The 22,582-nt window shown below is 42.6% G+C and overlaps 1 protein-coding gene across 1 annotated transcript in view; it reads right to left on the bottom strand.

Moving 5' to 3' along the window:
* The window catches only part of BCL7A (BAF chromatin remodeling complex subunit BCL7A), an 89,654-nt gene that overhangs the window by 15,518 nt on the left and 51,554 nt on the right, over positions 1 to 22,582 (bottom strand). The window contains exon 3 of the mRNA XM_069214924.1: positions 5,413 to 5,509. Coding sequence (XP_069071025.1) covers positions 5,413 to 5,509 — 97 coding nt within the window. The remainder of the gene's footprint in view (positions 1 to 5,412; positions 5,510 to 22,582) is intronic.

Below are 22,582 nucleotides of genomic sequence, written 5' to 3'. Positions count from 1 at the left end.
CTGTGATAAAGGGAAAGACCGGATCTGAAGAAACACTCTACCCCAGCCTGTTTTTCCAAGTTGTTCAAAAGCTGCTTCATCATTAGTCTATGGTGTCAAAATGCCAACCAGTCCATCAAGATCAAGACTTTGAGCTCGCTGCTATCAATGTCTGAGGTGATACTGCCTAATATCAGCTAGGGCGGACTCAATGCCTGAGAGGACAGGGTCTTATCTGGGAGGCATGTAGATGCTTCAGTTTCCACAAAGCTCTGGAATGGTGTATATAAAAATCCAGAGGACAAAAAGATCAACTTTCACATATAGTGAATCTAAGCATACTTTCAAAAGCACTTATTTAATATTGTTAAGCTACATCTACTAACTTTGACCATACGGTGCAAGTTGTATTGTAGAAATGTTTTATTTGTAAGACAATTTCAACAACTCAACATTTTGGCATCTAAATTTTGGAGCTGTAAAGTAATTTCCTATTACAATTTTGCCTGGGAATGGCATCTTCAGTATAGAGCGGTAATAAGCCAGCACCCTGGGGTCCTCTGCTAGTTCCTTAAATAAAGGGAATATTGTAGTATGTTTTAAGCAACAAGGACCATGCTTTGCTGGAGGGAACTGTGCACATAATCTTTGACACATGCCAAGGGACAAGGCTCTGCAGTAGGTTGCAAGCTTTGATTTCACATGATAGAAGAACGTCAAGAACATTAACCGTGTTCAGTGCTGTAAAGGGACCAGTGGCACCTGAATTCTTAAATGAGCTAATGGCTCAGGCTGGATTTTTCCAATAATATTTGGGAAAAAAAGATGTTGCTGGTTAGCAGCACATGGCAAACTCTTGTGGGCCATACAATTCTGAAATATCCAAACAGAGTAAGGAAACTGCGTCCGTTTGCTGTACCGCCTCTGTGGTACATTTCAAAAGCAAGACTTTTTGGACATACAATTATCCTAGCCTCTTTGATTTATTTAGTTAATTTTGTTATCTTTTTCCTTAGTCTTTTTCCAGCACGGTTCCGGGTTTTGAGCAATCATCTTATTTCATCTCATAGGGTACAGTGTGTGCTGTAGATCATTCACTTGGTTTGGTTTCTTTAACAGTTGCGTTATTTCACTTGGTGCTCTCGGAAATGCAGATGGTAGAGAAGTAGAGGCCTAAGTACTCTCAGAAAGATGGGTCTTGTTAGTTTGAGGATCTATAGGGAGAGGGGGCAGTTTGAACCGTTACGCGGCGCACTATATCTACGATGAAAGCACATGTACGTTATAACTGCTCCCTGGGATTTAAATGTCTGTTCAGACAATACAGCAACGTCACACACAATTGGGCGATTCTGAACAATGGCTGCATGTACTGAACGTCGCATATGGATGTTCATTAGGAAAATAACGAGCCACATTCCTCTTTCTGGGGACGTCCATGATTGTTTCTCCTTGTTCCTGTCGGATTGCTTCTTCGACGTATCCTGGTGCCTCTTATGCTCCCAAATCACCATCCTACGGTTTGTTCCACAAGACTTAGGGCCTCATTACAAGTTTGTCGGAGGGGATTACTCCGTCACAAACATGACGGATATCATGTCCGCCGTATTACAAGTTCCATTGGATATAATGGAACTTGTAATACAGCGGACGGGATATCGGTCAAATTTGTGACGGAGTAATCCCCTCCGACAAACTCGTAAAGAGGCCCTTAGTACTTTATCCTCTACTCTTTTCCCTGTGCCCTACCACTCTTGGCATCATCATTTTCACTTTGGCGTCCGCTTTCACATCTTTGGAGAGGAGATACAGATCTCTCCTTTTCATCTTTCATATCTGACAGTCAAATCAGCTGCCTTACAGATATCAGTCACTAAATACTATCTATTCTCAAGCTTAGCTCATTTAATAAAATCATTTTCTTTATGGACTCGTCAACTCCTGTCAGGTTTCCTACTTCAATCTTCTTTCCCACACTTGTTTGCCCACTCCATGTGCTGGGAGTCTCTGCCAAATAAAATGTGGCTCTGAGGATGAACCACAGTGTACCGCTGCCAGCTCCACTTACATCTCTCCTTGCATTTAAACAAATTAGAACTGTGGTCAAGATCAAACTTCTGCAGCTGCTCTCTAGTCGGTATCAAAGACCATGCGTTGTTCTCCATTAAAAAAAGGGATGCAATTTGCAGCCAGCTGCTGCTGGTGACAGACTAATGTTATGAAGTTTAATCTTCTAAGAGCTGAGTTTTCCGCTTGTACCATCTATATACTCAAGCACAGCTGGGGACACACAGCAGATATTTTTAATTACACTTTCCTAAATACATTTCTGGAATAGAAAAAGATACACACTTGAGGGTCCCATAGAACTTAAAGCAAATCTGTGCTACACTCAAGTCCTGCGGCTAAACATGGACTCCTACAAATGTAAAGCAAAAAGCAATTGTAATACAGAGGCCTCTGCAGTTAAACGTGGGGGTGCCACCAGGAAGATAAATGGTGAGGACAGCAGGGAATTCCATGTGGTTGCACAGGGAAGATAATTTTTTTTAATCATATCCAAGGATATAGTAAACCGATTACCATACAAAAGTGAGCCTTGGCCATATGAATTTGATTTGGAACAATAACCGAAGAGCGAATAACAGAAGTAGACATGTAATACTACAACCAACCTGCACTTATAACACAACCATGTCACTGAATTCTGTGTCATACAATAAAAGGAATGTTTAAAGAGGAAAATGTAATCTACTTTGCTACCCTAAGCTTTTCGATCTCCCTAAAAACAAACCCATTCCCTGCCACCATCAGACCGTCGAACCAGCTATTTGCTAAATTGATAAAGTACTCTACAGACCAGTCATGATATTCTTCAAACCTGCATATCGCCCCTTACCTCCCTACCTCTCTCGTATGTCTCTAAATGACCAGTGTGGTCTGCAAACCTTCACCTCCTTTCCATTACTGCACCTCTGTCCGAAGTCATGTCCTTCAAACTTTGTAATTACAGAACAACGTGTCGCTACTGGCTTCTTCCGAGCACTCGGTTTGGGAGCAGAGGACATGATGACTGAGATGAACTGCTGCTGAGAAGTACATTCTATTCACACACGACTGATCAAAGATCCATACTTCCGAAGTAGCTCCTCTTTTCTGGAGAGTGTTCTGTTGAAAGTTGAACTGATACGTTCAGGCATTCAGACACATTCTCACATTCTAATCACCTAGTTATGCACTGTCTGCAGTCTACTGGGGAGCTTTTTTTTCCTGAAGAAGTTGTGCATACATGACACCGCAGCAGCCCAACAAATCGATTCCCAGTCTAACATTAGGTCTAGAACAGGAGGATTTTCTAAAGCAGAGCCAGCTGAAAATTTACGGTTTTAGACCACTGCATGGATCTGAGGTGCAAAAGTGGAATCTGGAAGTTTGAATGGAAGGGATTCAGGGGCCATCCCTCTAAAACAAGGTCTTTGTTTCATTTAAGCAGGGGAAGATGCACTTCATCCAGTGGTGGAAGTGCTCAAGATGCTCGGAGACACTTGTCAGGTTCTTCTCCAAGAGGACCTGTATTTGAACATCACTAGGGTGAATCTGGAACTGCACCTGCTGTTGGATGAATATTTACGCCAAAGTGCATGTGCAAATATTGAACGCCTTCCAGCTCTCCTGTAGAATATGTTCTCTCAGCTGAACTCCAAACTGATTCCTACCTTGTCACTTTAAAGTCAGTCCTGATGGCCCACCGGTACCGAATTGAAATGCCGTGAGGACCTCTAGAACCCGGGTTGGCCACCCCTGTTTTAGCTTAGTTTTACAGTTCCTATTTTATTTGTTTTAGTAAGGCTGCTTTCACAAATGATTTTTACATATTCTTATTAGCTTGCTTTTTATTCTAGGAATACGAGAAACAAGATGCTTGTTAAGTGAGCCTTTGCATGACATGTAATCAGTACTTTCTGTCCAAGGCTAAAGAACACTGAACTAGTTGATATTGCCCCTCCCGGAGACAGCTTCTAACACCGAGACACAGCATTGCATCGGAACTGTACTTCCAACACAGTATGGTTTATTATATGAGCGGTACACTGACCCAGAGGGCATTCTGGCCTCTGCTATCCTGGGACGCATGCTGTGCGACATGCAGTGGGGCTGGCGCGGATCTACCATCCTCCCGCGAGGCTTGCCCTCTACATCGAAGACCAACTCCAGATACTGTTTTCCGGTGTGGGGTTGGGGATAATCCCTTAGATCGGGCTCTCACTGTAGATATAGTGTTAAGAAGGAACCTCTAGAACTACATACACCATGGTTGGATTGTTTATCCTTTTACCACGTTTCTAAAGCTGACAGCTGATTCCCTTGCTTTGTTTTAGCTGCCTAATTATCGCAGCTCCCTCTTTATATTCCAGAATGCAACTGTTTCAATAAATGTATTAAAAACGTATCTCACGCCTTTTGTGTCTAGTCATACATGAGGGTAAAATCTGTTTCTACAGCTTCCCTAGGGAGGTGTCATGTTCAGGTTGTCATAATGGCCTTCCACCCCAGTAGGTTTAGGGGTTCGGTGAGGCACTGTGAGCTAACCAGGAGTTAGGCAGACAGTTACTCGGTGTGGATGGACTCATTCTCCCACACCGTGCTGTTCTGCCGTCCTAAACACACAGTCCTATTATCTGAGTAGGAACACATAAATTCTGAACAGTCGCACACCAATGCGCCCCCTTCAACCTGAACCCATTGCACCTATATGCATCAAATTAGGACCTTTATAAACTGCACAATATTGTATGCACTTTATTTTAAATAATAATAATATGATGTATGGTATTTGCTTCCTCAATATAGCATCCCATGATCACTCATCATCGTTCTGAGTAACCGCTCTGCCATCTTCGATATAATGTAACATCTCTGCTATTATAGACAGTGTTTCGTGAAAACATTTCACCACTAAACATAAAATATCAATTTTCCAAACAGTCTTCCCTATAAAGTGGCTAGCTGATTCATCAAGCTGGTAACTCATCTACTGTTATCCAATGGCGGCAATCCAACAGGATACAAACCATGCAGGTTCCAAGCAAATCTCTGCAGTCGGTGCAATAATCTACTGAGCTCTCAAACCCACAACGTAACAGATTTCAATGGTTGTGTAGATTTAGTTTTTCGCATGCTTGATGATAACCATCTGATTGCAATTACTTTGTTACTAGTACAGTTCACTGCCTTCTAATTCAATTTTACCAGCCCATTTTACGGAAATAAATTTGCCACCATCCACATCTCATTTGTCTAGTTCATATTTGCACTTGCCCCAAAACAGCAGCAGATTCAGCAGCCTAAGGCTCGCTCATCAGTACTAAAAACGAATGTTTCTCCATCAGCCTCCGCCTTGCCGTGAGGTCTCCTGTTACCGCACGCACTTACCATGCATGTCCATCATGCCCGGGGAGGAGCTGTTCTCTGGAGTAGTGACCTCAGAACCACATTTTTCGTCTTTGGACTTCTTTTTATTCTTGCTCTTCTGTAATATATCAAGATGGAAACAAATATTTTACTAAAACAGTGTCAGATGTCCTCTACAGCTGTTACTTCTAACGAAGGCATTAACTACTGGCTGCACCTTGAGCCTTCATGGGTTGATAAACAGGCCTTTTTGCACAAATGCTGTTGGATCTTAATGGCTGGTAGCTATTCTTTCTCCTCCTCCTCAGGCACTTTGGGCTCAGGACACCTTACTGCTGAAAGGGCAGTTAAAAGTTGTTAATGCCCTCAGCACAGGGCACCAAAGCTAAAATATCCATGTACCTCTCCCACTGATGAAAAACTTTAGACCAGTTACTGAGATCAAGCCAGCAAGGATACAACAAAAGTGCATAGATCAGACTTTTCTTCCTAAAGCAAAAAGTCATATTTAATGATTACAGTATTTCATCTGTCCTTAATGCACCTATTAATTTATGAACAGCTTCATTAAGCAGTTTCCAATAGTAAGAATAACAGTGCAGCATGTATAGATTGCTTGTGAAAGCCCACATGCACACTCCAGCTGCTGTAACAGACGTTATTATGCCAACCTGATGGCGCGTGTCGCTTGCAGTGCACGTAGGCTTTTGCAGAAGATGCCTAACTCACAAACCCACTCAAGTAGCGTTTCATGTCATCCCGAGTGAAATAGTGCCAATTGTAGTTGGAAGTATTTAGGGTAATCGCCCACAGATGCACAAGAAATAATTACAGAAATACAGTGAAAGACTAAAATGCAACTTTGAGTACAACTTATACCGAAATTCATTGGTGCCACACAGCCAACAACAATGAGCTATTTGATTGCTGTTGTGTGACGGTGCAATGACCACATCAAAAAGATATTTAACTACTTTGGGCCTGATTATGAACTTGGCGGATGGGATACTCTGACCACATGTGACGGATGTCCCGTCCGCCATTTTACGAGTTCCATAAGATGTAATGGAACTTGTAATACGGTGGACGGGATATCCGTGACGTTTGTGGCAGAGTAATCCCCTCCGCCAAGGTCGTAATCAGGCCCTTTATTTTGTGTCCATCACCACCTCTTCCATGATTCAGAATGTTATGCTGTCCAAAGGCTTAAACATGTGGAATTTTTTTTTTCCTAAATGAGGCATCTGTTTAAACATTTACAAACAGGTAATACATACATCACACCTGCAAATAAGTAAGAGGGGGAAAGAGACTAAAATGCATCACTGCAAGTAAAACATTCTGAAAATACAAAAATGGAAACCATTTCAAGAGGGTTCAATGAAGTGGTTGTATTACACCATGTATGTAATATATGTTAACTGCTACAGTCCTTGACAAAGTTAATTTCCAAGGACAGATATAATAGCGTGGTCAGACATTTTCCCTAAACTAATAGATATTTGGTTATGTGGTGTGGTTGGACAGGACAGATCTGTAGCTGCCAGATGTTAGAAACTTTGAGAGCATTTCTGCTGCATGTTTTTTTAAATTTTGCAAGGTGAGTCTGCATTTTATTTTCTGTTTAGCAGGACCCACCAGTTCATAACAAATTGTTAAGTTATATTTTTGAGAATACTTGCATAGGAAAGGGAAGCCAATACACTAACTTGAGCATTTCTTATTTTAAGAGGCAACTGTGTACTTTTAAGCATGTGTGCTTCAAATATCTTTCCACTGGATAACCTAGGACCCTCACTTAAACAGAAAGTAGCTATTCTGGAGTATTAATTGATGGTGGCGTGTGAGACTGCTAACTTCTCAGGGTGCTCTCCCGCATACAATGCCACATGAAGCAATCACAGTATGCTGACATATACCGGGTTTGGTGGTGCTGGAGGTCTTGATTGTGTGGGAAGCATCCAATTGAGCGCTTTCTTACACAAGTTAAATGACCATCTGATTTTGTTCCTCTTTAACAGACTGGCTCCTTCTCTTCATAAAAATCTCTCTTGAATCCTACATTTGAGGAGTAACTGTTCCCTAAAGCAGTCACGATTTAAGTCATTTATTGTATTTTATCCATTGCACAAAAAACTGTGCTGCTGCTGTTTGATTCTTGTCCCCCCGGGCCCTTGACGACAGCTCAATCAGGGACCTCTCCAAAAGGGAACTCTCTAACCTTCTTCCCTTTCAATGCCTACTTCACATCTCCAGAATCAGGCTGTCAACAGTCTCACAACTGCTCTAGGTCTCAGCAGGCCTGGCTATTGCAAGAGTGTGTGGTGTTTCCTCTTCACGGAACACTCAACGAAATGTATGTTTGAAGTATCATAAACGGCCACAGTCACAGCAGACTGCAACGTCCAACTGACTGGATATGGAATGCTCTTTACTTCAGCTTCACTCTGTATTCCACATTACAGACCACGGAACCTGGAATGTGGGATACTGAGTGAAACTCCAAGATACATCACAACAGAGTGATCTCCTTGGAATCCCCATGATTCATTTGAGCACCTAGGAAAATTGTTCCATTCGGCTATCCGTAACCTGTGACACCTAGTGGGACCATAAGCGCCTTCGTCATACATGGCCTCACTCATCCTAAATTCTGGTATGTTCCCGGCAACAAAACAAGGAAGTCAATGCTGAGAGGTGTAGGAAAGTACCCTCTTTTTGGCACGTTACCCCCAATTTCTGCCTGATGTCAGTGTGTGTGACTGTGTCACTGGGATCCTGCTAACTAGGACCCCAGTACTTATGCTCTCTCTCTTATCTCAAATTTGTCACTACATACTAGTAACCCAGTATTTCACCCCAAATTGGCATACTTGTGCCCCCTTATAAGTCCCTAGTGTATGGTACTTAGGTACCCAGGGCCCTGGGGTTCAAGAGGATTCTTAAGGGCTGCAGCATTACTTTTGCCACCCATAGGGAGCCCATGCAAAGGCTTCTACAGGACTGCCACTGCAGCCTCTGTGAAATTGTGCATGCACCATTTCACAGCCATTTACACTGCACCAGGTCACTTATAAGTCACCTATATGTCAGGCCTTCCAACCTTGAAGGCTGGGGGGCAAAGTACCTGTGTGTTAGGATAGCCCTGCACTAGAGAGGTGCCTCCACGTTGTCCAGGATCATTATGTGGGGACGCCATTTTACGAGTGCACTGGACACAGGTCAATACCTATGTCCAGCTTCACAATGACAACTCTAAATATGGCCTGTAAGGTGTTTAACATCTGGGAATTGTACCCCAAAACTGATTCTAGTATTGGTTTTAGAATTCCATGCGCTCTGGGGGCTCCACATTGGACCCACAGTACTGCCATACCAGCCTTCTGAGGTTTTCCAGGCAGCCCCAGCTGCTGCCACCTCACCGACAGGTTTCTGCCCTCCTGTTGTTTGAGCAGCTCAAGCTCAGGAAGGCAGAACAAAGCATTTCCTTTCCCTTTGGAAATAGGTGTTACAGACATGGGAGGGGTAGCCTCCCAGAGCCTCTGGAAATGCTTTGGAGGGCACAGACGGTGCCCTCCATGCATAATCCAGTCTACACCGGTTCACGGACCCCCAGTCCCTGCTTTGGCGCAAAACTGGACAAAGGAAAGGGGACTGACCACTCCCCTGTCCATCACCACCCCAGGGGTGGTGCCCAGAGCTCCTCCAGAGTGTTCCTGGGTTTTGACATCTTGGATTACAGGGTGGTGGGGCACTCTGGGAGCATTTCAGTGGCAAGTGCCAGCAGGTGACGTCAGAGCCCTCCCCTAATAGGTGCTTACCTATGTAGCTGACCAATCCCCCTTTCAGGGCTATTTAGGGACTCTCCTCTGGGTGTTTCCTCAGAGTCGGATTGCAAGACTCCAGCAGGAATCCTCTGTATCCTTTACTTCACCTTCTACCGACAAAACTGTATCTGGACCCTCCAGGAACTCTACAAACTGCAACAAAGAAGCAAAGATGACTTCTGCAACATTGTATCTTCAACTGTTTCCAGGCCATGCAACCTCAAAGGACTGCCTGTCTTCAGCCTACACCAGAAGAACAAAGGAATCGCCCATGAAGTGAAGGAGTCACTTCCCTGCTTCAGAAGGCACCCCTCTGCAGCAACGACCGGTGGCGTGGGTCCCCTCTCCTGATGAAGTGCGTGGATCCAGCAACACAGGTGGTGGACTGAAGTTGTCCTGATGGTCCTAAGGTCCAGCTGTCCACCTTTGGTGGAGGTAAGAGTTTGCCTTCCCACGCAAGACAGTACCCCGTTCACCACGTGATTTCCAGTTGCCAAAGCTTGTGTGCGACCTTCCATGAAGTTCTCCGTGCACAGCACAGCTCAGGCCCCCAGCACTCGTTCCTGCGACGCACAGCTTCCTGAGTGATTCTCCAGCGGCGTGGGATCCCTTTGTGTCGTGCTGCGTGGGCCTCCATTTGCACCTTCTTTGTCCCCATGCTGTGGGACTCCTGTGCGCGCTGCCTGGTTTTCTGAGTGCTCTCCGAGTTGCTGAGAGCCCCCACAGTCTCCACTGTTTTCTGTTTTTACAGCTATTTCTGTATTCTAGTGTGTATAAACTGTGTATATTACTTACCTCCTAAGGGAGTATAGTCTCTAAGGTATTTTTGGCATTGTGTCACTAAAAATAAAGTACCTTTATTTTTGTAACACAGAGTATTGTCTTTCATGTGTGTGAATTCTGTGTGACTACAGTGGTATTGCAAGAGCTTTACATGTCTCCTAGATAAGCCTTGTCTGCTCAACTATAGCTACCCCTTGACAGCCTGGCTTCTAGACACTGACTACATTTCACTAATAAGGGATAACTGGACCTGGTAAAGGTGTAAGTACTTTCGGTACCCACTACAAACCAGGCCAGCCTCCTACAAGAGAGACAAAGTGAGGAAGAGAAACATCAGGTTTCAGACCCTGCCGACAAAGTCGAAGAGTTTGCCTGTGACATGGCTATTTGGGGGGAAGTAACTATTAAAAAGACTGTTTCATGCTCGTATTTCTGGGTTAATTTTGTTTTTATAAATAAGGTTCCTGGTTTTATGGTATTTATCTTTTTAACGTTTCCGTTTGTATATATATTTATTTTTTGGCCATCTTATTGGTATTTATCCATATTTATTTTTTGTTTTGAGAATGAATAGAGTCATAAAATGGTATAGTTCCACATTTATTTAACTAATAACATGCAAACATACTTTGATACCTGTCGTGTTTTAGCAAATCAGGCAGCCAAATATAGTGAACACTACCTCCACAGATAAATATCAGCATTATAATACAAATATATGTTAATATATGCCTCTATTTATGGCAATCTCAACCTGTTTTTTTTTTGTTTGTTTTTTTTAACTTCCCATGCTATCTGCTCAGCTGTTGTCCTAGAAATCACGAAAGACGGCAAGGAGAGTCAACCACACGAAGCACAATTTTCCATATTTTTCCACTTGTAAAAGTAATGCAGACAGGAAACCCATAGTTTTCTGTCTGTATTGATGGGTAAATATCTGTAAAAATGGAAAACTTGGAGCCCTATTTATAAATAACTGTCAAGCCTAGGTGTACGGCAGCAGTTAAGAGTTGCAAAAAATGAAAAACAGAAAATCCAAAAAGCGAGGAAGAGCGACTGAGACGGCCTTAATTGACCAGACTGATGGGAGAAGTGGGAACATGAAATACTGCTTCCCTGCCAGTGAACACAGTCGTTTTTCATTTCTTGTGTCATCTCTGCAGATCTTTTTCCTCCGTCGAGGGATCCATTTATCAAATGCACTTACTTCTCTATCACAGCTCTGCCTGTCACGAGGGCAGCCTGCCGCGCGCGACTCACCTGTTACCATCGAAAACTGGTCACCAAAGGCTCATTTCAGCGCGCTGTAGGCACCCTGGACGTGCAAATGCCATACTTGTGTAATGTTTACTGGGCCATGGGAGGCAGAGTTGTTGGAGTGGTGCAACCTGAGCGCTTGGAACAGGTGCAGTGCTGAAGAAAAACCAAAACCACTGGATTCTGTCTGCATTCAGCGAAGAGAAAGCGCCTTGAGGCAGGGGTGCTCGTGTCGCCTGACTAAAGAATAATCTGTGGAATGTGCATTTAAAACTAAGAAGTAGTTTAAATAAATAATTATATTAAATTTACATTAATACTTTGGAGTATGATATTGTGAGCTTCTGTTTTGAATGAGTTGAACTTAAACAGTGGAGTTCATGTCTGCAGCACATCACCCACTTCTGCCAGGAGTCTGGGGTGAAACCCTAGTGCTCTGCTGTTTGTAGAAACCCAAGCACGTCTTTCTGTTCTGCAGCATAATATATAAGTGTGTGAGTGTTTACTGCCATTTTAACCAGCCTCAGTTCTGACTTTTTTCTTCTAAGATGCTTGTGCAAAGCACTGTAAACTGCCGGACCAACTTCACTGGCTCCGGGTCACAAAATTCAAAAAAATTCCTAACTCGACTTTTCTTGCCACTTAAATTGAAAATGAAAAGTAAAGCAATCGACATAAGTGAGCCGATTGAAAGCGCCACGGTCACCATGAGAGTGAGTGTGAAGGAGAGACACAAAAGGAAAAAGACGTTCGCTCGCAGTCAAACGTATTGGCACTGATGTCCAAGGTGGTAACAAAACCGCCCCAAGGAGGGACAAACGTAAAGCATTTGCCAATGATAACAAAGGATTTTTGAAAGGCAAGTCCATGAAGGAGTGATTGTGACGGGCGTGGTTAAAATCCCACAGATAGTTTTCACGCTCGACCTAACCAGCCAAGGGGCCGGCCCTCATTGCTGAGCAAAAGCGCTTCATTTGGTAGGCTTTGGCGCAAGCGGCTGCTAGTGCTTGCTCTGCTGAAGTTGAAGTGGATGTCGAGATTACTCTAAATACTTTTTTCTTTCGCTTATCGAAATCAAGTGATTAGGGAATCGACTTGGAAATCAGAGTGAATTATACCAGTTGTTGTCATGGATTAGCAGCTCATCTTTTTAAACTAACTGGAACTTTAGGTTATGGCTTCACCAAAATGGATGCATGTACAACCAATTAGTCAATAACCTGCCAGGGAACTCGACAAGGGCTTCAAATAAACTGCCCGTTTTCTTTCGTTTACTCAGCTCTAATGATTTGTTATTATGCGTAGAAGGCCTTTGAAGGGGTCAAAGGAGACCATTTTAGTCAACTTCTGAGATGTGTGTAATTCCCCGAATAGGGAATTTTCTGTTTGAATCAAATCTATATAGAACCGGAAACAATACACTCCACCACGAAGTCCCTGTCACAGGCCTTTCTCATCAAGGCCGGTTACTAAGTAGGGATGCCCTATTTGCCCAGTTCTTTCACCCCGTGTAGTTACTGATTAATCATAAAAAGTGATGCAAATGTTCTTCTGTGGCTATATTGGAAAGCAAAGCGATTAAAAGTATTTGTGTTCGTGGACAATTCAGAGATGTTTACTCCTATCCAAAAAAGCACCAATGACTACTGAGGTAGAAGCTCAAACCTTTGAAAGATTCTCAGCTACTTGATTAACTTTGCTAAAGGTGAAACTCGTCAACCTCTCCAAATTTACTTCCCCTTTCTTAAAAATACAATTGAGTACCTCTGCGTCAAACTGACTGCCCACGCTGATAACATTTGGAAAAATGTTCACAATTTTATTAAAGTTTTTCCCAATTGCAAGATGTTACTACTTAAAATTAAGACGGTGCTTAGAAGAGGCTTTTTCTTGGTGCTAGAAAATGTCTGCAGAGCAACAGCCATCGAGAGGTGTTTATTGGCTCTAGAGTCTAGACCAAGGAAGGATGGAAGAGCAATGGTTTACTGATTTGGTCGCAGTTGCTTCTGCGTAAATCACGAAGTGAGAGTTAAAACTGTTCGTGAACCACAAATTCACCAGACTTTAACGTTAATACTACAAAAAGGAAGCACTTATATACACATTGTTAGGGGAAGTTATGGACAGGCGCACACTGCAAAAGATCCAGCTCACATCTAGAGGATGAGACACCCATGATCGTAACTTATTCGGTACTGAATCAGCGCTAGGAGAAAATCTTTCAGCATCTCCAACACTATAAATACACGTCAAACCCGCCACGGCATTGGCATGCCATAATTAGTCTTCTTGGCAATGCAATAGCAAGACACAGATTATATACAGCAATTTCATGGGATGAAACGACTGTCAGTAAGTGACAAATCTCAGGCTGCAAATTAGATTGCGTCTGGTGATGCACTTTCTGATGTGCAGCGCTTACCACAGTCACGAACACAAGATATGGAGCTTTCATCACCGAGGAAATAATCTGTAACATTTACATGAATGTCAACAAAGGCTTGAAACGACGGCTGGTCATTGTTGGACATCCCTGGCAACCGTGAAGATGGATGTTCATCTGGAAGCAGTATATGTATTACATAGAGGATAAGTTCCTATGATAAATAACTATGACAGCAGCAGTACCAAGTGGCAGGGACGGTGGGTCAGAAGTAGATTCCGGAGCAGGGTACCCCGGCAAGAAAATTCAACAGCCTGTACGGGCAAACGAGCAAAATCTTAACAACCCCAAGTCGGCCTGGATTTTTGATATACTGTGAAAAGCAATTCCCAATACGTTAGTACATTGTACCGATACAATCGTGGCAATGCCCGGAAGGGATGCTATGCTTTCATGGCACAGTACTGGTATCTATTGGCAGTTTCATACTTTAGAGTACAGAGCACACTGGTTAGCATTGTGAAACGCTTGCTCGCTTTCTTCTGTGACCGACGAGAGGCTAATACTGCTCGAGTCATACACGCCCCTTGGAGGCAAAGCACTGGTACATCTCTAGATGTCTGAACTCTCCGTTCAGAGGCCAGTCTAGTCGGGTCACTGCCCTTTCAGGGGGCACTAGGCCTTTCAGGAAACAGCTCTCTGTGCTACCATCACCCGTGTAGAACACCCTGGTCCCCGATCATGAATCTTAGTAGTCAATCATCCACTAGTTAACAGGGCTGGTGTATTTAAATTACACAATTTCTGTAATTTTCAGCAGAGCTGGTATACTTTGAATGAGACAGTATTGCCACTTGTCAGCAGGGGTGACAAGCTTTTAGGGAAGATTTGCCGCAGTTTGTAGCAGGGCTATTACACGTGTTGCCAATCTCGGCCGAGAGGTTAAGGAATGAATGGATACCGAGTCAGCACTACCTTCTCACCCTCCTAAGAGGACACTGGCCCTGATTACAACTTTGGAGGAGGTGTTAATCCGTCCCAAATGTGACGGATATACCACCAGCAGTATTACGAGTTCCATAGGATATAATGGACTCGTAATACGGCTGGTGGTATATCCGTCACTTTACCGTCACTTTTGGGACGGATTAACACCTCCTCCAAAGTTGTAATCAGGCCCACTGTCTTCTTGAATGTCCTTTGCAACGTACTGTGAGTGCACGGTACAAGGCTGTTCTTACATCATTTGTTTGCGCTATGAAAAAAAAAAGTGATATTATGATTATCTCACTAAGCTTCATAAAACGTCTAGGGGCGTGTCTTTTGTATGACAAATCCTTGGACTAGATGTACAAATATCTGCCCACAAAATCCTATTTGCAACCAGTAAAGAGTTTTAACAACTGAACTATGAAATTCTAATCGATTCTTAAAACTCTGATTCACAGTGGGTAACAATCAGATCTACCTCATGAATATTAATGTGGTAGGTAGGTTGCAAATTGAAACTCACTACAACTGGAGGCCATCACAAGAATGGTGGCCTACTCGGCCAGAAGAGCTGGACCATGTCTGTGGCTGCCTTTCAATTAACTTTTTTTTTTTTTTTATTCAGCTTGTTTTTCTTAAACTAAACAGGACTTATTTTGTTTATGAGTTCGCAGTGGTCCCGACTGCATACTCCTCAACACACTTTTTATTTTTTAACACCCACAAAGGGGAAGGAGTCCTTGACTCAAGTCTGAACTGTCGAAGCTGAAACGAGAGGGAAATCCATGCAGAGAAAATGTTTTTGTGACCTGTTATACTGACTTTAGACACTTGGTGGTAGTATTCACCCCAGAATACATGGCTTGGTAACACGAAGTTCTGCTACATGAAACAATGTTCACAAGACAAGTGTGTTGTGAGGCTTTCCACAGGTGAGCTCTTTGGCAGAGTTCAGCTGTAACAAGCATTAACAAAGGCAATAGGCCTGACTTTGGCCGCCTGTTGGTCTTGTCAATGATTGTTTTGTCATGCGTTTTGTAAAACTGTATTGCTGGGGAAGTTGCTGGGCCCTTTTCATTCCAAAAGAAGAAAACACCAGCCAAAAGCAAAAATATTTTTTGCTGTCAAAGAGGACACATTGTTTTGCTGTAGTAACCCTTATACTAAAGGAAAACTACTCTACGTGTGGTGGTGGTCCTTGTGAAAGAGCAGAATGCCATCACTCACAGTGAAGTTAGCCAATACCTTAAGTGCCCTGACCCACCTCCCCACGCTCTAAGCTGCAGTGGGCGAAGGAAAATGTGGATGACATATTCATGGACAAAGAAGGATGGCTAAAAGAAACCTATAAAATATACAATAATTATTTTTTAAGTAAAATCAAAAGGTTCTGCCTAACTCCAAACTAAGAACAGCACACCTTTCATTGGGAAGTGTTGGGAGCATAGTTCAAGCAAGATGCTAAGGATGCATGTAATTAGAGATGCAGAGATATATTCAGTAACTTAGATGGCTCTGCAAGCGTTTACCCAACCGTCAGTGGTGTTCACCGTTTTAGCTGTAGCATCCAGGCCACGAGAAAAGACCAGAATTAATTTTATGGGCCACCTTATGGAGAATGCTAAAACAGTCAACATGCCCTGCAATTAAATATTGCAAGCAAGAGCTGAAGAGACTGCTAGACTCTTGGTGTCGTTGAATGTGAGGGAAAAGGAGCTTGAGGGCGACTCACAGCTGCTGCGAGCCAGGATGTAAGGAGAAACCCAGCCTGCTCGAACGTGGGGCCTTCCTTAACCTAACTCACGACTAATGTTGTTCTACTTGTGTCTAGGCTTTTGGTGTTGTGGAAAAAATCGACAAAGTATAGGTCCCACTGTAGTAATGTCGGCAGGCACGGCGCACTGGAATTTGTCACGATACATTAAGTAGAAAAGGGTACCAGAGTACACCATCCTCATGCCTTGCAGAAGAACATGCTGAAATGGTGTTATAACTGCGCGATAATAGACTGATTCAGGCAAACGTCTCAGCACGACTAGATATTTATCCAATATTATTGAGCTGCCCGTTCAAAACAGAAAACAAGACTTGTGAAAAGAAATTGATGACGCTCAATGTCTTTTTGGATTTGGGTTGACGTAAGTGCGCCAGAAACAGGGATGCAATTTGTGTGGAGATACGGTTTCATCATTATCACACATCATCATCACAACCAAAGTCGTTTCACAGTGATAAAAGGTAGGAAGATAGTCTTTTATGAAGAAAAACAAGATCAGGTTTTCCATTTCACATCTTCCTCTCAAAGTTTGTGCGGTAGCCCTCTTTGAGGCAGAAAGGCTTTAGGCGAGGAAATGAACTGTGGTCCTGCGTCTGCCGCCTTCACCATCCTCACCTGGTAGAACTACAAAGCTGAGCATAAAGAACAGAAATTGGCCTTTTGCAAGCGCTGGATGTGTTTGACCATAGCGCTCCCTCATTCCCAAGCTACAGAAGCATATTTTTTGACTGAGGTTTTTCCTTAAATATCTTTCTGGTCCATTCCAGACGGTCGTCCTTGAACCTGGATCTTTAGGCAGTCAAGTTGTTACATCCACCACACAAGGTACTTCAAAACATCCCTTAACGTGTCCATGAACTACAGAAGACTACTGCTTGTTTCACCAAAGCATCCCTCAGGGGTACGGTACACAAGGATATTTCGTTTTCCTAAATGCACGCAGATATGCAAGGCAGCAATGTGGGTTACACTGCATGCCTCCTGCAAGCATTGTTCTAGATGCCACTTTTAGGGCAACGATCTGCTAGAATAATATTTTGATTGACACATTCAACCTCTTTTAGGAATATGGTCACTTTAACACTGGCCAAGCTGCTTTTCTTGGCGAAGAGGGTGTGAAAGTAGTTTACAGGAACTAAACAAGCAGATCTTCAATACATCACAGGAGACTAAACAACCGTATTTTAGACCACAGCCTCCAACTGGTTTCCTCCAGCAGTATAAACACGCTTATTTATAACAAAAAACTGTGTGGCTGCTTTATAGCGAGGGCACTTGTAAGAAAAAGGTGAACATTCACAAGGTCTAAATGACCTGCACAGTGCAGCACTGATAGACAGCAGGTGAGTTCCAGATGTAACTGGGAAGTTTGCCCTCATTATAGCGCTTCGTGAACGACTCAAGGCTGGGCGGAGGGAAACTGCTCTAAGTATCAAACCATATTCTGCTGCAACTTCAACTACTAAAAGCGGATTGCAAATTATCAAGGGCCAGAGCACTGCACTGTTTTATACGCCACGGCAGGAGGGAAACATAATTTACGAGAAGCTGGTACAGATCTGCTAAGTGTGGAGAGATTATGTTCACACTCAGAGATGTCGCAGCCCTGGAGATGTTATGTTTTTAGAGGCTGGAATCTTCATTTCAGTTTAACAGAACTGTGTATGCATCAGTCCTGCAGTGTACATGGGTTACAATTGGCAGCATGAAAATCCAAGAGAGTTTAGAGCTGGTAATCTGTCTGCAGAAGTTAGGATTGTGAAGTTGCAATGGACAGAGAGACACCAAAGTAAATAATGATGTGCAGGGTCTGGACGGATGCAAGTGTGTGGCTTATTTCTGCAACTCTACCTTTGCCATTCGTCTTGAATCCAGTGTTTCTAAATGAATCCATCTCCCACCTGGTGAAATGCAGACATACCTGGAAGACACTGCTAAAGTAAGACTTAAACATCCGGACCCAGGTTACCAAAAAATATATATTTGACCACCACATATGCCTAATCTTTTAGAAACTAACTGGCCAAACTCCTTACAATGGAATGTGCTTCATCTCTTTGTCACTCAAAGTCTCGAGAGCCAATATGCATTTTTTAGTCCAGACATCATCTGTTTACCTTAAGAATACCTAGCATTCAGTTGAATCCAATGCGCAAAGTCATCAACACCAAATACTGATTTAAGACCTCAGAAGTGGGCTTCCAAAAAATCTTTAGAACTTCAATCGCTCCGGAGGATGAGCTGCCATATTCTGTGGTTAATAAATATTATGTAAGTGTTGGTGATATTCTAATCAATAGGATACAGGCCAGGCTCCGACCAGGACCATTGCTGTAACTGCCTGGATACGTGACATGCTTTGGTTGCTAAGTGGTTTGTGGTGTTACATCTACTGATGGGTAGAGGGGTCCCCAAACAAAGGAAAAACAATCTTTGGCAAAGCCAGTATCGACTTCATAGACATTGAGTGCTAAGCTACTGGCTTTGCCAATTCTTATTTCTAAAGTATTGTTCAAAAAAGTAAATGAAAATACATTTCAAAATACTGGGGGAAAAGCAAACACGAAACCTTAATGTATCTAAGGTCGGCAGGTCCATAGTGCAATATGTCAGTTGCCAAGTTTTGGCCGGCCAGTGTGCGGGCTAATTTACTGGCTTTTTGTGGGCCTATTTTATTGTCTGGTGGGCCATTTTTGTACTGTTGATTTTTCCAATATTACCACAAACATTGCTGGCACCAAACACAAACGCATAGCCTACTATCTTGCAAAGCACCTGTATAATGTCTGTACCAGTTCAAGACTGCCCCAGTTTCAAAATGCGGGCCCCTTTTTCAGTTATCCGATTTGCTAATGGGGCTACTTTTTTGGTTGGTAGAGCCTATTATCTGTCCAAGTCCAACTCTGAAGGTATTTAAAATCTGAACACTGAATTCAATATTTTCAGTCTTTATAAATGGAAATGTATTTTTCAAATTCCATGCAGGAAATAATGAACAGAATTTAAAAAGCCTATTGCACATACTCAAAATGTACGAAGTGAATAGTTGTAGGTACTTAAAAGAACACAAGAGCATTCCAAGGTAACTAAATTTAAAGACAAACACTTGTCATTTACTCTCGGGAAGAGTAGGGTGTGGATTACATTCTCCAACTGTTTTTGTGCTCTTCTGCAGCCCGGGGAGCAGAGGTATTGACCCCTGAGAGAAAATACTACTTTTCAGTCTATCTTCTCCCTTAAATGCAAGTCGAGTGTGTGCAATGTCATGGTCCTGCCTTGGTGCCATAAAAGCTGCCTTTGTGCCTAGGCCTTCTGGAAGGCCAGAGATAAAATAAAACTAACCCCATAAAGTTTGTTCTTTAGTCAAAACTGGCAGAAATACTCCTGCTGCCGTGCTTTTACGGGCAAGTTGCCAGAGGTAAGGACCAACACTGGGCGTAGGCGGCAGACATGTGGGGGGAGAACAGCCTGTGGGGGAGAGATGGAAAACACATGCAGTGCTTAACTAAAAAAAAAAAAACAAAAAAACGGGCAGTTCCCTAAATGTGAGCAGTGGAAGCATACATGTCAGCCAATCAAAAGGATGGCAAAGAATGAAGCAACAGAGCAAAGGAGCAAGAGTAAAGCAAACTAATTGTAAGCAACAGCTACGAAAGGTCTTTCGCAACCAGACTGCTTCTGCTGTTTGGTAGGCTAGCCGTGAAAGGGATGTTCTCCAATCCTGAAAGAAAGTACAAACATTGCTGTTTAACTAACTTCCCAGGGCACCGGCTGTTATTTCGCTCTGAAATCTTTGCTGAGTGCGGTCTACGTAGCTTGTTGGTACGTTGGATCTGCCTCCACAACGTGTCCTATCACACAGCATGTATGCACCTTAAAGAGTCTGGTTTAAATACACTGGCATGTTACAACCAATGAATAATAAGGAAAAACACAATGGCTGTGCTCTCTCTCTGTTTGCCGACTTATAAAAATTAGTAACAAGAAAGTACTTCTGAACAACAAAGTTATGAGGCTGAGTAACAGTAGTTTCTACTGAAATTACCCGAGGATGTGTGGGCGGAGCGAGAAGTAAAATGCAGGATACAATGACTGGGTAGCGGGACCAAGATGTGCAGGCTGTTACGAATGCAGGAGGCAGCCAAGAAGGAAATGCCCTGATGGTGACCACATGTTACAGTAAGATCTAGTGATGTACAGCACTACTGCTACCAAATGAAAGAACGCCTGGTATCTATAAACTCAAGCCTACAATGTACATTTTACATTCGCAAGAAAGTGACACAAAGAAAAGTGGGAAATGCTTGATTTTTATGCCACTGCAACAGTTTCTGCAGAGATATGACCATATTTACAAGAAAGCAATAGCAACCCATTTATTTAAAAACAAAAAAACAAAAAAAAAACTCGAGTAAAGAAAGTACTTTCCTTTTTATGGTAAACTAACATGGTCGCGAGGAGAACTCAGACGGTACCTGGAGCATCTTGAATGGTTAATTTCCAAAACAGAGGCTCGAGTATTAAAAAGAGCTAAGACTCACATTCTTCATTAGCTTGTGCTATTTAATCAAAAGTGCCTACATGATTAGTTTGAAAATGTCACAAGTTCCCCTGTCGACTAAATATTTCTCTATCTTTTTCAAACAAGACATTTGTAAGTTTGCTAATACTCATACAGGTGTTCACAGGGCCATGAGCAGCTTTCCTGCAACATGATTTAAAAAAAACTGCTATTGTACATTAAAGTGTAGAAATATGCATTATGTCTACTGTATTAAACTTCACTTACAAAAACATAATATAACAAGGACAGAAAAAGGGAAAGGAAATCAGAAAAATATACAAACTCAAAGAAACAAAACAATGGAGTGAAATGTTAAAGGAAACCACATTTTCAGAGACTATCTTGTACAGGTTACGCAAACAACAACTTTAGCTAATTAGTGCCAAGAGCAACTTTTAATAGTGCTCAAATGTGTAAGGATGCACAGATCTTCTTTAATTATAATAATCTTAAAAGAAAGAAGTAAACCTCTGCTGAGATGACGAAACATGTGACCATTCAAAGACTAAAAAAAGAGCAAAAACATCCTGGCACGAGATGAAAATAAAAAACAAATGGACAAATGTGCTCTTGTTTCAGTTTCTAATAAAAATGGCATTCTTTTCTCGTCTTTTTAGTTCCTTTCCATATTTAAAAATAAGTACCTAAAGGCATATCCAACATAATCATTCTGCTTCTTTGCAAGCGGAAAGCTCAAACCACAAAAAAGAGTACCACCACTAAATTTATACAGTCCAACACTCCACACTCTTCTGCCTATCCTGAGCTTAGGGTGAGTCAACAGGAATCATAAACCACCTCTTGCTCCTGAGGCCAATCCAGACTAAACAGAGAGGGAGATATATCACTTTGAAAAATCATTGTGTACATTTGAACCCATTTAATACTAATATTTTGAGAACTATGCCCCGAGTGCCCGAGGCAGCGCATGTGGCCAGCCTCATTCATTCAGTTGTAGGTTTTTGTTAAACACACTGTTGAAAAGAATAAGAATCGGCGCAAACCACCCAGGTTCTTCCCACAAAATATATCCCTGCTAAAGGCTGCTGGAGAAGGGAGGGGGCTTCTTAAATCCCTTTCGTCTACTCGGGATCTACTTAAACTTGGTTTAAGAAAGAAAAGGCAGAATCTGACTTCCGATGGACCTGGCCTGCCGCTGTAGCCCAGACTGAAGGAAAACACTCAAACTGAAGAAAAACAGAGAGAAGCAGCCAAAAATGCCTTGCATTCTACAACTTCCCACAAATCATACTGACATTGACTGTGTTTTGTGCTATGGCTGCCAGCTAAGAGGGAATCCACAAAACACTTGAGTCTGGAGAGTCAGTCAGGTGCTTATGACCCTTTGCTAACCCCTCTTTTGTGATCCCTCTCCCTCCTTTTCCTCCTCTCCATCTCCAGATTCTTAAATTTTTCCTTCTGCCATTCTCCCTTGTTCATTATTTACTGTCCCACTCGCTAAGTTGGACGAAGACGCTCTAATCGAGCAACCAACATAACAGTGTTTATACTTGTGCATACGTATGAGTTATGAAGTACTGTTCACAATAATTTTCAGTTGTTCATGTCACTAATTGATCAAGCAATATACCATAATAATCCAGATTCTT

This window comes from Pleurodeles waltl, chromosome 11 (assembly GCF_031143425.1).
Source record: "Pleurodeles waltl isolate 20211129_DDA chromosome 11, aPleWal1.hap1.20221129, whole genome shotgun sequence".
NCBI classification, from domain to species: Eukaryota; Metazoa; Chordata; class Amphibia; order Caudata; family Salamandridae; genus Pleurodeles; species Pleurodeles waltl.
Note: the sequence above shows the minus strand (reverse complement) of the source record. Positions and strands in the feature narration are given on the sequence as shown.